The sequence below is a fragment of the Centruroides vittatus genome, unplaced genomic scaffold (assembly GCF_030686945.1).
Source record: "Centruroides vittatus isolate TY-2023 unplaced genomic scaffold, ASM3068694v2 contig_349, whole genome shotgun sequence".
In the NCBI taxonomy this organism is placed as follows: domain Eukaryota; kingdom Metazoa; phylum Arthropoda; class Arachnida; order Scorpiones; family Buthidae; genus Centruroides; species Centruroides vittatus.
The window spans coordinates 4,242,055-4,256,500 of NW_027122172.1; the positions used below are offsets into that span (position 1 = coordinate 4,242,055).

A 14,446-nucleotide genomic window follows, 5' to 3' on the forward strand; every position below is an offset into this window, starting at 1 on the left:
TATGAAATAACATGTATATCCAATTGTATTTATTCCTTATTCTACTACATATAATTATCCTTGTAATTATCATATAATTTATGATGACCTGTAATACTTATCAAACACTATGTCATACTCAAGCTTTCATGTATATATATTCAGCATTCTCCTTTGTAACTGGCTATGCTCTGCGGTGCCAGAAATTTAATACCCTTTGTATTAAGTTAATAAAAGAATTGTGTGTGTATAGTATGCTATTAGCCTATTATAGTACTATAAGACAATTATAGTATGCGCAAGCCTATTATCGTACGCTTAGAGCGCGTGTCACCATTTGCCACTGATCGACACTCAAGCCGAGAAAGGGGATTCCCCAAATTGCAAGTAGAAACTCGATTGGTCGTAAGTGCGAGCGGTCGTTAAGCAGATAGTCGTAAAGTGAGGAGTACCTGTACATGTTGTAATGCTATTCATGGCAAATGATGTCAGTTCTTCTATGTGAGCAAGTTTCAATGATACATCTTTTGCTTTAACCTCTTCTTCTATTCGTGCCCAAATGAATTCAATCAGATTTAAATCACAATTACAGGGAGGTAAACATAAAACAACATGTTCTTGAGACCCTGCTAATTTGTCAATTTCTTTTACTTTATATAGTCTAATTATGTTATATAAATCTACCTCAAGAATATTGGAAAAACAAATGATTTCTTTTTTTTATTTAATCACATAATCAACTTGTTTTTTTTGTGATAATATTGGAGCTTTCTGTTTTGTTTTGAATGGTAAGGAACATTATCTATAATTATTACATATTTTTCTGGAATATTTGGCAAAAGCTGTTTTTCAAACAATGTACCAAAGCAAACATTGTTCATTTCATCATGATAACTAAATCTCTAACTGCACTTACTATAATAAACCTAAATACCCAAGTAACCTTTAAAATGTAGTCCAATTTATTTACGTACCAAACGTTTTCAGTCAAATTAACTGACCTTCGTCAGGAGCAAAAATGTTTGGTACGTAAATAAATTGGACTGCATTTTAAAGGCTATTTGGGTATTTAGGTTCATCATGATAATTACTGAAGTTTGTTTTTGATTGAAATAAGTATTTGGCATTTGGTACAAAACTATTTGAACTACGAGCATGAAATAAATTAATCGACAATCTTTACCAACAAGAAATTGGTAACCACAAATAAATCTGCCATTGTTCCACTGTTTACTTTTGCCTTGGTGTTCATCTATCCATGTTTTATCTAAATAAATAAAAGAAGCACCTGACAGTTCTTGTCTATGAACAACAATTTTTGGTTTTTTGATATAAAATTTCCTGTCATCTATTTTTTTTTACCATATTTTAAATTAAGCATTTTTTGTTAAAATATGATGTACTAAATCTCTATCATCTGTAAACAAAATATTTTCTTGTACTGTTTCTTTGCCTGAAGAAAACATTAAATAATTACCTTGAAATACAGTAGAGCATTGTTTATCCGAAAGCCGGTCAACCGAAAGCTTTCCAGTTGGACTGTGTCGTGCCGAATTGAATGTTTTTGATACTAGATTATCTTCTAAAGTATAATTTTTTTGTTTTTATAATTTTCAATATATTTATTTTGTTTGTACAAAATAAAGAAATAATTTTTAATGATACAATAGCCTCGATTATTATTATATAAATTTTCATTAGGCTTAAAATCGACGAAAATTCAACACAAAGTGACACGCGACGGAAAAAAATTTCAACATCGAATAGGTTAATATATTTTTTCGTACATAATCGGTTATCCGAACAACCCCAGTTCCCAATTGACTCGGATAAACAATGCTCTACTGTATTTCCAAAATTGTGACACAAATAGCAGTTAACTCTAAATTTGTAACAGGAACTCTTCATAGTTGTTTCTTTCTAGGTGTAGAAAATGTCAGCTATGTAGTAGGCTTGTCAATGTTTACAAACGCGGCAATGCTGGCAATCTTATCTTCGGTAGAAATCTTTCCGATTGTCAATAGAGATATAGCAGTAGTTTTTGATGTTTTTGAAGAACATTAGAATGTGATAAATTTTGGCAATTAAAATAATTATATACAATAAACACAATAGTTCTAGTACGATTGTGCAATGTTTCACCTTGCTCAGTACAACATTACCTGTTACCACTTTCCAGACTAAGACATGATGTCATTACTATTCTTATTTTCTTTAATTTATACTGCTAAAATCTGTTAAATTTGTACAATATTTATTGCTAGTAAAGTAAGTTATATATAACTGTCTTCTATAGTACTGAAGTCAGAAACTTCTTCACTTTCCATGCTATGCTCTTCTGAATCGATACAAGATTAATTCTCACATTTTCAAATATGTAATCATCCTCGGTTCTGTTTAAAGCATTGAAAATGAAATTATTTCTTGAAAAGTGAGATTCAGATTATCTAGAATACCCTGTTAATTTAGTCACATTAGCAGCACAATTAAAATTTATAATATGAAACAACTATATAAAATTGAAAACATATTTCAATTTTAATCATTCACAGAGGGGAAAATAGTCTATATAACAAATTAAAAAACAATATATTTTATCATATTACAATCCACAATTGACTAATATTTATATTATAAATTAGCATTGCATTAAAATAAAAAAATGCTGTAAGATTTATGAAAGATTATATATTAATATTTTAGTTTGAGATTTATTTGCATTATCTCTCTGCATGCCATATCAGAAATCCTGATGTCAGTGAGCACCTGGCGCAGGTTAATAAGTGGTTAGTAAGGTGCCAAGGTGTATCCTGGGGGAAGTTACAACCAGAATGGTTCCCCATTGCCTTCTCTGGTGTGCGATGTTACGCGAGGGAAAATGCCTTCCAGGAGATCATGTAAGAGAAACTGGACCCTATTCAGGTGTTACAAACGTGGAGAAAACCTGGAAAACTCCACGTGGCCAGCCCGTCCGAGCGCGGCGCGGCGCAAACCGCTCGGCCACTGGTGGGCACTATTTGCGTTATAAAAGTAATTAAATTTAAAGTTGTAACCAATACTTATCTGATACCAGTAAACAGATGTATATGTATTAATTATCGTCTCTAATTAAATTGATGGCAATTAAAAAAATATTAAATTTATTATATAGAGAGTAAACCCCCACTAACTTGGACTTCACATAATTCAGACAAATTTTTCCAAAACAGTAATTTAACATTTCGTAACAATAGAAAAATTGTAATTAAGGAGTATTTTCAATTTCTGAATATCTTTGAAATACTATGCATTATATTACTGTAGTGGTAAATTAACAAAGATTCATTCAGCAATATTAGTTAGCTTAATTGGTTATTTATCTAACCACCTAAAAGAGGTTTGTGGACTAATAAACAGAAATTTATCGTTTATTAGTCCACAAACTCCTTTTAGATGGTTAGATAAATATTAATAAAGATTGTACACTGCAACATGCTGCACTGTCATAAAATTTTTAAGTTTATTTCCCACAATAATAAATTTGGCAGTATAATCTAATAAAGTTCAGTAAAACTTCTGTATAGAGCTGATTGTAATAAATTACTGTATTGTATATCCAGCTTCTCATTTTCCACATCATCAAAGAAAACATCTCATTAGCTTGGACTTGGATAAATTTGGATAACCTTCACCCTTCATTAGTCTAAGTTAGCTGGTGTTTACCTTTAAAATTATTTTAAATTATTATTATTATGAAAAATTTTACAAATAAAGGTAAACACCAGCTAACCATATTGTTGTAACATTATTAATCTTATACCAGTGTTTACCTTTATTTGTAAAATTTTTCATAATAATAATAATAATAAAAATTTAAAATAATTTTAATAATGTATTATAATTATTTGATTAAAATGATATAAATAAAATCATACCATTTTCAGAAAATAATAACAATTTTCCATAATCATTTTCCATAAGAACATTATATGCTAAAACATCCAAAGAATCTTTTATGGAATTGATAGATAACAAGAATTCCACCATCAAGCCAAGCTGACAACGGATCTACGTTTTTGTAAAAATACAAAAATATAAAATAGAATTAATAATAATAATAATAATATTTAATTAATTCTAATTCTTCATATATAAAAATATGATTCTGTTTATGTATTTATCATATATTCAAAGAAAAATAATGATGCTAAATACACATTGACCTAATATGAGAATCATCATCGTTTTTAGACAAGTTATTACCCTTCAGAAAATGACAGGAAAAGAAATGAAATCATCAGTCATTTAATAAAATCAGTGATTTTGTTACAAAAACTTAATTGTGAATAAAAATCCATAAAATACGATGAGAGAAGAAATAAAAAAATTGATTTTTATTTAAAACTATGCCAGCTTTATTGTATTAATACTAAAACAAATTTTTTTTATTACATTTTTCATAAAGATTATTGTCTCCTAATAATTTTCCACACTATCCTGAATCCAAAATATAAATTTTTAAACTCTTACCATTACTGCAATATAATCCTAACTTGCCCAATTTTGTTAATATTTGAATGTAAGCATGCACCATCCAATACAATTAGTATATTTAACTTGTGATAGAAATATCCATTGGCACAGATAACATTATTGAGGGAATTTTGTCAATTCTGTTTTCAAAATATGATTTTTTGTATTTCAAATCACTTATGTGAGATTGAGGGAGGTAGGAGGAAGTCATATCTCCCCTTTCTGGCAACAGGTCGTTGACCTTTCACTCGTCAAGATGGCTAAAGTTTCGATTTCGGTCCCGAGAGTCGGGACTCTTCTTGTCGGGCGAGTGGATAGGAGGTGAGATGGGGTCGACGATAAGGCGAAAGCGATATTCGAGTCAAAAAGGACACCATTTAACAATTAAAACAAGATTTATTGGAATTAAACAAAGGACACAATTACAAAAATTAACTAATTTCCCTAATTCGCGTAGAGTTCGAGAGAGAGCTTACAGGTTCAGTTCATAACTCATTATTAGTTTCCTTATAGAGTTAGCACTTTGATATCCAAGAAGTGTAAATCGGTATCCGGGAAGGGCACAGTTTTATAAAGTCACGACTGAGCACGGTGACGCTGGAACTTAAGTCCAGAGCGGTGACGACCTGCGATGGCGTTGGTCCGGCAGATGATAAGAGACTCCCCTGAGGGGGGAAAGAAGTGGCTTTTATAGCTTTAGGCTGGGAAAATTGGTCACGTGATCGATGGTTGATGGCGATTTGGGTCATAGGTGTTCCCGGGACCAAAAATATATGACGAATTCGGACGTTAACTATAAACTTAAGTTGAAAGACGATCTGTACACAGCTTAAGAACAATGGATAGTTGACAGTTATACGGCCAGGGACGCATATTTTCTCGGCTAGGAATTTTTTTCTATCAAGGATGTTTACAATAGGGAAAATTATTACAATTTTGAGTCTGATGGAATTTCAGATCTCACACTCACATTCCAGAAAATTATTTATTTCTGACACTAAGAACCAGCTTAAAATTAATCAAAGTACATTGCAAAATACAATAATCACTTTTGTTCATCATTAAGCTTCTGTAAAAGAAATTATTGATTTTATTAAATGACAATGATGAAAACTAAAATGACATGACTAATGGATTTTTCTAAGAAAAATCTGAATTCATAGTTCCACAGAAGCACACATTCCACCAATAAAAGTTTTTCCTAGAAATGTCAATGTATAAACACACACTTATAAGATATTATATTATTAGATGTTTCAGAATTTAAATCTAATTTTAAATACAGGTAGTCTCAAACTCTGACATAATTTGTTCCTAAAAATGTGTATAAAAGCTGAACAACGGAGTTGCATATAAACAACTATACAAAAACCTGATGCACTGCAATGACACACCAACAACTGCCGTAAATGATCGAGCTGTAATTTGGAAATAATAATAATAAATTACAAATGAATTTTACACTGGAAGGAGGTGTTAGGCACCATCTCGTATCTCAACTGAATGCCTCATGTGGATGTTTACAGGACGAGGGCACTGAATGCGTCCCCAGTCGGCACCTTAGTAACCGACAATGGTTATATCTTATGGTTAATTATACTGGAAGAGAAGATCAGACTGGAGGTCCTGGCAGCGTAACTGGCATTGCATTCGCATGGTAAGTGGGAGTTGCAATTTCGAGTCCTGCCTCGGGTCGACTGTTTTCTTCCAGTTTAATTTAAAATTATTTAATTATAAATTATAATTACTAAATTTAATACAAGATGGCATGTAATGCCTCTGTCTAGTGTCAAATTCATTTGTAATTTATTATTATTTCCAAATTACAGCCCAATGATTTACGGCAATTGTTGATGTGTCAACAGAGTTGCATGTTGTAAAAGCAGTTCCATTTCCCACAGAACTGAAATGGAAAGTTATAATTTGGAAAGTTTTACTTTTTTTATGGTGAATATGTTACAATGCTTAAAACATTAGACCAGTAATTCCCAAACTTTTTCGATCCACCACCCTCTTTGTTCCATAAAGTTATACCCAATGCCCCCTAGCCCATTTTCTCTTGTATGAGAAAGGATTGGAAATATTCTTAGGAAAACTTTTCTACAAATCTCACACTTTGTGCCCTTACTGTACATTGTTCTCAACATCTGGAAACCATTAAACGCAATGTTTCCTCTTATCCGTTTAACAGAGGAAAGGGAACGACTGTCAGTGACCCCAACTTTTGCCTTTGGTCACCGTTCGGTACCCTGCCTCCAGCACCCCAAGATTTACTCACCGCCCACAAGGGGGCGTTATTGCCCACTTTGAGAAACGCTGCATTAGACAGACAATAAAAATTGATCTTCACAAATAATTTTGTTGTTACCAAAACTGAAACAGGCAGAAAGTGTCGCAACAAGCTTGGAATTTTTGTTTGTCAGTCGAAAATGTTCAAAAATCAAAATTTGGAATATAAAAAGTGATATAAAAGTATCAAAGTTTTATGCACAAAAGAGTAAGTTGTCTGAAAGTTAAAGATTGCCTGTACTTATTCTACACTTATAAATTTCTACAATTTTATAACTTCAACTTGAAAGACACTTAAAAATAGAGATAAATAAAATAAATATTTCAAAAATCCATTCATTTTCTCTTAGAAATAATCTTTAAAAATTGAATAATTAAAAGATAAATAATAAACTAAAATCATAACAGTATATTTTAAAATTATGTTCTAGGCAAACAAATCATAAGCATTTAGAAATAATTTTAAAACATTAATTATATTTCAATTTAAAAATTAATTTGCCATAATTTTTGTACCCTATTTTTGTGGAATGACCGGCATGCTGCATATAAATGGGGGAGACCAGCATGCCAGAAACCCTGAGATTACCGGCATGCCGGTTACACTGCAATTAAAATATAAAATTAATCAGATCTAATAAAACTAGTCGTTAATTAAACATTAAAGAAAACATTTTTCTGAGTACAATAAAATAATAACATGTAATTTGACTGACTTAAAATCAGGAAGAGATTTTGTTTACAAGGCAATAAAAATATTAGCAACTTATTGACATTCATAGTAGTGGCAATAGTAGTCTTCAGTGTGGGCTACACTGACCATCTACCCAAACCTTAAAAATAACACCTTCTTCTCAAATTTCATACAAAGTGGATGTTAATAGGTGTAAGATGAGATAATTTACAGTAAGTTGCTTATATTTAATATGTTTATTTTTGTGTTTTTGAATCAAATAACAATAAAATGCATGTGAGGACTGAACTTTTGTTACAAAAAGGAACCTTCAAAATTTAAATTTATAACGTATTATAACATTTGTTTTTCGAGAAATTATCAGATCATTTTAGTAATAAAAACTGTTTCCCTGAGTTAACCTCTGAACTCTACCTGGATTCGCACCTCAAGCACCCGAACTCTTACTACTTCCTGAACTCGTCCTCCACGAGACCTAATCGGACACCAGGTATTTATTGCCATGCTAACCTCGTGTAAACTCTGTCTCTCGAGCTGTTCGATAGTTTAGCGATAAGTAATTCCTTAACCCTGTAAATAGTTTTGATAAATAAACGGGTATTTGTTAAATGAATAATCATGTGGTGTGCACTTCTTCCGGAAATCTCCTTCCGTCTCCATTCCGAACCTAAATTACTACATACACGACTGCTCGCAGTGAGAACATAATGGTTTCTGTGCCTGTCCGCAAAGACACAGTGGTGTCATCCCGACAGGGTGCCAAAGAGGTACCGACCCTGCGGTCACATACAAATAAAAAAAAAAGCACTTTTAAAATTCCAAGAGTATTTTAGGTCTTTAGAAAGAAAACAAAATGAAGAAATTAAACACATAATCGTAGTTTTTGATGTAATGCCGACAGTTTCAGTTTTAGAATACAAACTTGTTTGTGTTTTTAATACGCTCTCTAGAGAGAGATCTATAACCTTATTAAACCAGCATGCCAGTATTACACAAAAATACTGTAGATATAATGTGAAAAATAAAAGAATTACTTTGATTCTAAAAATTCAAAAATTATTTTGTGCATACTAGCTATAGTAAAAGTAAGAATCCTTTAATCCTAATGTGAAACAATAATGAAAAACAAGTAGCACTTGACAAATGACTAACATCCAGATCAATTCATGAGTGAGTACTGGCAAAATAAACACCATGAAAACCTTTCAGCAGTAAGGAAATAAACAGTTCATTTAGTTAACACAAATGTTTTCAGCCGTATTAAATGATCATCCTTGGATGACTGAAAATTGCTCAAGGATGCATGCTCATATGACAGAATAGAACACACAAAAATCAGATAAATTGTTACATAAATCTGCCATGTATGTTATATTTATATTCTTTTCCAAAAGAACTAGAGTGAAACCTATGGGTATATAACACAAATCCTTAGAGGAGATATTGTAGACAGGGATCCTGTATATTCCAGATCTAGAACATAGGTCCTGACATGTTAGCATTCTTCAGCAGGTCCTACACTGTTCGACTCCTTTGGTACACTATGTTGCAATATGCATCTGGATAATCTGTGAAAAAGTTTTTATAGGAGTACTATATTTAACAAGAGTAGGTGTCCAAGTTCATCCAAAGTGTGGAGAGAAAATTTTAGGTTTTCGGTAAATGTAAAATTTTGGATGAATGTATTTATCACGTTCAGAGTATATCTGTGGCTATTTATAATATCTCTGGTGTAATTTAATGCAGTTAAGATATTGGTGACTTCTGAAGAATAGATGTAGGCTTTTATAATAAAGTTTTTGAGTTTCTGACAGGATCCTTGGCCATTTTGTAAGGCCAAGAATCATGTCAGAAACTTGGAATTTAAATGAAAACAAATGTCATTTTCCTATAAACCTTGGATTTTAATCCTCCCTTGTAAGAATAAGTAAATGTCCATGAAATATGCTTTCTTGTGGCTTTTCTGTTCTAGATTAATAGATAATCCATATATATTATTTGTTGAATACTGATACAAGTCCTAAAGTCATAATATTTTGTAAAATTTTACAAATGTTTTTAATATTTATCATCATAAACATTTCAGTTCTTATTTGTATTATACATCCGAACTAATTTATCACCAAAATAAAAAATTAAAAAGGCCATAAACTTTGCATACCTCTGAACAGAAGAATAATAAATCAAATAATCCTTCTTGACTAAGTAATCTTATTGCAACTTCATCATCATAAAAAATATTTTCTTGAAGAAATTTTCTAAATTAGTATTATAATAATAATAATGTTAATCAAAAATTATTTTATGCAATAAAAAATTTAGTATTTATTTTACCTAAATGCTTGATAAACAGCAGGCCTTTCCAAGCACTTCTCTGTAATTTGTTGAACAAAACAATGCAAAGCAATGTTAGCAAAATGTACCTTATCTGGTGTTGGAATCTCAATACTTTTTGTACTAAATAACACTTGAATGTAAGCTATTAATTCTGATAAATAGCCATAATTCATAAAATAGGCAACTCTTTTAAGTTGAGAACACTATCAAAAAAATATACAGTTATTAAATTAAATGAGGAATTATTTAAAAGATAAGTTGTTATTAACTTATTGAAAAAAATAAATTTTTAATTATAAATAATATAGCATTCACCTTTGACAACTGGTAAAGATGAACAGCTTGAGCAAATTGGCCATTAGCCAATTGCAAATCAGCAGCAATTTCGTATAAACGATGTATATCTAAACCTATCATTACCCCTAATTTCTCAGCTTGAGGAAGATTCGATGGAATATCTGTAAGGCTGAGAAATAACTTTTCTGGAAGTATCCTATAAGTTAAATTATTAAAATTATTAAACTAAATGGTAAAAAATATACATTTAAATTTAATAAACAACGTACCTTAGTCTACATTCCCAAACAGAATCTTTTAAAATTAAAAGACATCCATCCAAAATAAGTTCAGAATGTAAAGAAAGATTACTTTTACTTCTTAATTTTTCTGAGAATTGAACAGATTTATAAACAGAAATATCTGTTTTAATGCTAATTTCATCATTATCTTTTCCACTGACAGTTAAAGGTACTTCTTGTCTTGCTTCATTTTTCAATCTCTCTTTTCTCCAAGAAGAACAAGATTTTTTATATATTGCTATAATATCTGTATTTAAAATGAAATTTTGAATCTCTGCTTCCATTGTTTCTTTCTACATAAAATATAAAATATTTAATTTTATTGTATAAAAATATTAACAGAGAATGTAATTTTTAATACAATGATAACGAATGAATCAAATGCTATAATTTTGTTGCATTATAACTTTTGATTAATATTAGTTTAATTATTATTCATCAAACAAATTAACTAATTAATTTCTTTAGTTATACTTCCAAAAAGAATCTTTCAAAACTGTTCTTATTCTATAATTCTATACTATTGGGGTTGATTATTTCATCCAGCAATTCTGGATACTCAATACCCAATAATGGGAATGTAGAATTACAGAATAAGAACAATAGAAATACAGCATCTCTAATTCACACAAAATCTTTTAAATTTTTGTATAATACGACGATAAATATTTAAGTATATTTAAAATATAGTAGCCCCTCATTATATTGTGCATAACAAGACGTAAATCAAATTTGTGTGTTTTGTATTTCATACAATAGTAGTTTCAAGGACAACCAATAATTGGAATAAAGTAATATTTCTTTGCCAGTAGAGATTCAATGGCAACAAATGTTAAATGTTTTATATTCAGAAGACCAAAAAAGTATGATATATTATTTTTATATACAGTAATTTAGTAAATTTATCTTGTATTTTATTTTATCCTTTGTAAATTCATTGTATATGTTCCTGTTTACTTGTAATACCTGTTTTTATATGTTCTAACTTATACTAATTTTTATTTAATTTTAACTGGATTTTATATTGTTAACTGGAAGAGTTATTTCTTGCCTAATGCATTATCTTCATAATCAATTAATAAAAAAATAATTGTTAAAGACAGAAAGCCTACCTACAAATTAAAGTTAAATTGCATACCTACATAGGTGTCTTTGTGTGCAAAATGTATTCCTCCTAAAAATTTATGCTTATTTTTTTGTTTACATATTTCTTTTAATTTTACTGAAAATTTCAGTTTAATACGTAGATTTTTGTATTAAGACATTAAAATATCATCCACATCATTTCAAATACAATAGTTTTGTCAAATGACCATCATTTTTGTATTGCATTGTAGTTTTTGTCAATGTACACTTTCTGTAATAGACTTTCATCTGAAATTTTTTTCTTGGTGTATTTTTCCAAGAACTATTTTAAAAAATTAGCTTAATTGGTTAAATTTTTAAAACTAGCTTAATTTCTATAAAGGAATTGCACCTTATAACACTGCAATGAAATTCAAAGTTGTAGTAGTATTTTTAGAAGCATTAAGTGTTTAGTTTGTGAATAAATTTTTCACTTATTTGCTCTGGTCTAAAGTTTTAAGTTCCTTATGCTTCTTATCAGCTCGATTCTTCATGTTTTTTCACTAGCAGACTCACGCTTCTCGTTAACTTGAATTCAGTTGTCATGATAGCCTCATATTAAAACAGTTCCAACTGTATCTAAACCTTCTCTCAGAAATTGTTTAGTTAAATTTTGAAGCCTTGATTTTTTTACTTTGCCCATAGTTTTATTTTTAAATATTCAGAATTTCACAACTAAACTATAGCACTATAACAGAAAATAAGTGAATGAAAAAGAAACCTTGGTAGTTTCTGTAGATTGAGAGGTTTCTCTCAATCTACAGAAATTTTGGATGATAGTGATTTTAGACTTATTTTTATTAATAACTAATGATTTATTTAGTAATCAATAAATAACTACTTAAATGTAGCATTCAATTCATTTCAGGTGTAAAATGAATTCAAAAACCAAACTTTCCATTCAAAGGCATAAAATGAATGCAAAACACACAAGACTAACAATCCCTAGAACCTGTCAAAAATGTGTCCAACATTCCAGTTATGTCAACTTATGATGTGTTAGTAATGTTTTATTTAATGTGTTCTGCATGCAGGATTCCACTATCTAATAATAATAATATCCAAACAAACAATATAATGAGGCACAACATAATGAGGGGTTACCATTATATTAATCATCATTAGAAATGTTTGTGTTGTTTGAAATAAGTTTTTATTGCATTAAATGAAAGATACAACAAAATACAATCAACTTATATTACAATCAACAAAATATATTACAAAATCTCAAAAATAAGTTTATTTTTGTTGATAGGGAAAAATAAAATAAATTAATTCACTAAGGATTTGTCTCATAGAAGAGATTTGATAAAAATAATTATCTGATAACTAAAGAAATGAATTATCCAATTAAAATCAATCTTGAAAACTATTGCTGGAGATGGTGTTTTCAAGCATTTCTAAACATATTTATGCATTATCTCACTGGTGCATTTGTTTAAAAAATAAGCTATTTATTATCCATTTCTTCTCAACCTTCCTTAAGAAAGTGGCTTACCAATGGTGAGAATCCATCATCATATGAAAAAATTAGGAGTTTACAAAATCCCCTTTGTATCCATTTACGAGCACTTATAATAGTACAAGTAGGTGCTACTTCCTGTACATTGACCACATAGTTGTGAAAACACCAAGTAGACATTTGAAAATCCTAATTATATGAAAGAATTAGCTGCCTGTGTTATTACACAGACCTAGCGAATTCTATACACATCTAGCATGTTCAATGTTTGGAATCCTTTTTGTCTGAGTTCAAGCTGTTGCAATTTGTTTGATACTAATTTGTTTTTCATTTGAAAAATGCTAAATATCACTTGTAACAACTCTTGCAATCAAGCCTACTTTTTCCTTGTCCAAGCACTGAATAAACATTATCGAAAATCTTGATTACTTTTTAATACATTTTGTTTTTAAAAATTTTAAAATATAGAAAATAAATAAAAGTTTCATGTTATAGATAAATAATGTAATAAATTTTGGTCCTACCTTTTTGGAGTGATCACTTGTTGCTTCTGCAAATTTACGAGATAATAACAGCAATTTGTATGTTTTATTATCATCATTTTCAATCAATTGAATTATGAATATAAGCTTATCTGTTAAGATGATATGTTTACAATTATTTGGCAGTTGATAAGAAAACAAATGCATATGTTCCAAACCACCATCTAAAATCTAAAATAAATGATTAAAATATACTTTTTTGTAATTTAAAAATGTAAATAAGTTGTTTCAAAATTGTAGACTAGTTTTAACTTAAATCAAGCATCAAAAACACAGTAAACGTTTGATTTAACAAACTAATTGGGGGAAGGAATGTCTGCTATTGCTGAAAGTCCATTAAATTGAATGTTTTAAAAACATATATTAATAACAAACCTAAAATGTGCAAGATGTGTTAAAATGTATCACGATATATAAAACCATATAATCATATAAAATAATTTAAAATATCAAATGTAAAAGACTATCACGCTGCATATGAGAAGCATCATAGATCAATAATAGTCGACTATTGAACACACCGTTTATTGCCTTCAGATTTTACATATTTAGAATGGGGATCACATTTAAGTGTTCCCAGCATCACTATATCTGTGTATAACATGAATATTTTGTAAAAATTAAACATTTATTCCTTGCAGTGCCAAAAGTATCACAGTCCTTCATATCTTCAGGGCAGATAAAGTAAAAAAAATTACCAGTGTTAAACTTGTATTTTTATTTTTTCAAATTATCTTCTGCATGTACTGAAATATCACTATACCATAGCTGGTTGGATTTGAACTTCTAAATATCTTAAAATTTGTATATTCTAAAAATAAATCATTTCTAGATTAAAGCAAGTAGATATACTCTTTTCATCCGAAATTTACTTGCATAGACAAATGAAAAACGAAGAAATATTAAACCTTTATTCTTAACAATTCCA

The 14,446-nt window shown here is 29.6% G+C and overlaps 1 protein-coding gene across 4 annotated transcripts in view; it reads right to left on the minus strand.

Moving 5' to 3' along the window:
- LOC136974441 (uncharacterized) overlaps positions 1-14,446 on the minus strand; it is a 58,834-nt gene that overhangs the window by 25,724 nt on the left and 18,664 nt on the right. For all 4 annotated transcript variants that reach the window (XM_067269330.1, XM_067269328.1, XM_067269329.1 and 1 more), the window contains exons 9-14: positions 13,501-13,689; positions 10,378-10,682; positions 10,127-10,304; positions 9,809-10,014; positions 9,636-9,732; positions 3,894-4,026 (exon numbers count right to left, since the gene is read on the minus strand). In XM_067269330.1, the coding sequence (XP_067125431.1) occupies positions 3,894-4,026; positions 9,636-9,732; positions 9,809-10,014; positions 10,127-10,304; positions 10,378-10,682; positions 13,501-13,689 (1,108 nt within the window). The remainder of the gene's footprint in view (positions 1-3,893; positions 4,027-9,635; positions 9,733-9,808; positions 10,015-10,126; positions 10,305-10,377; positions 10,683-13,500; positions 13,690-14,446) is intronic.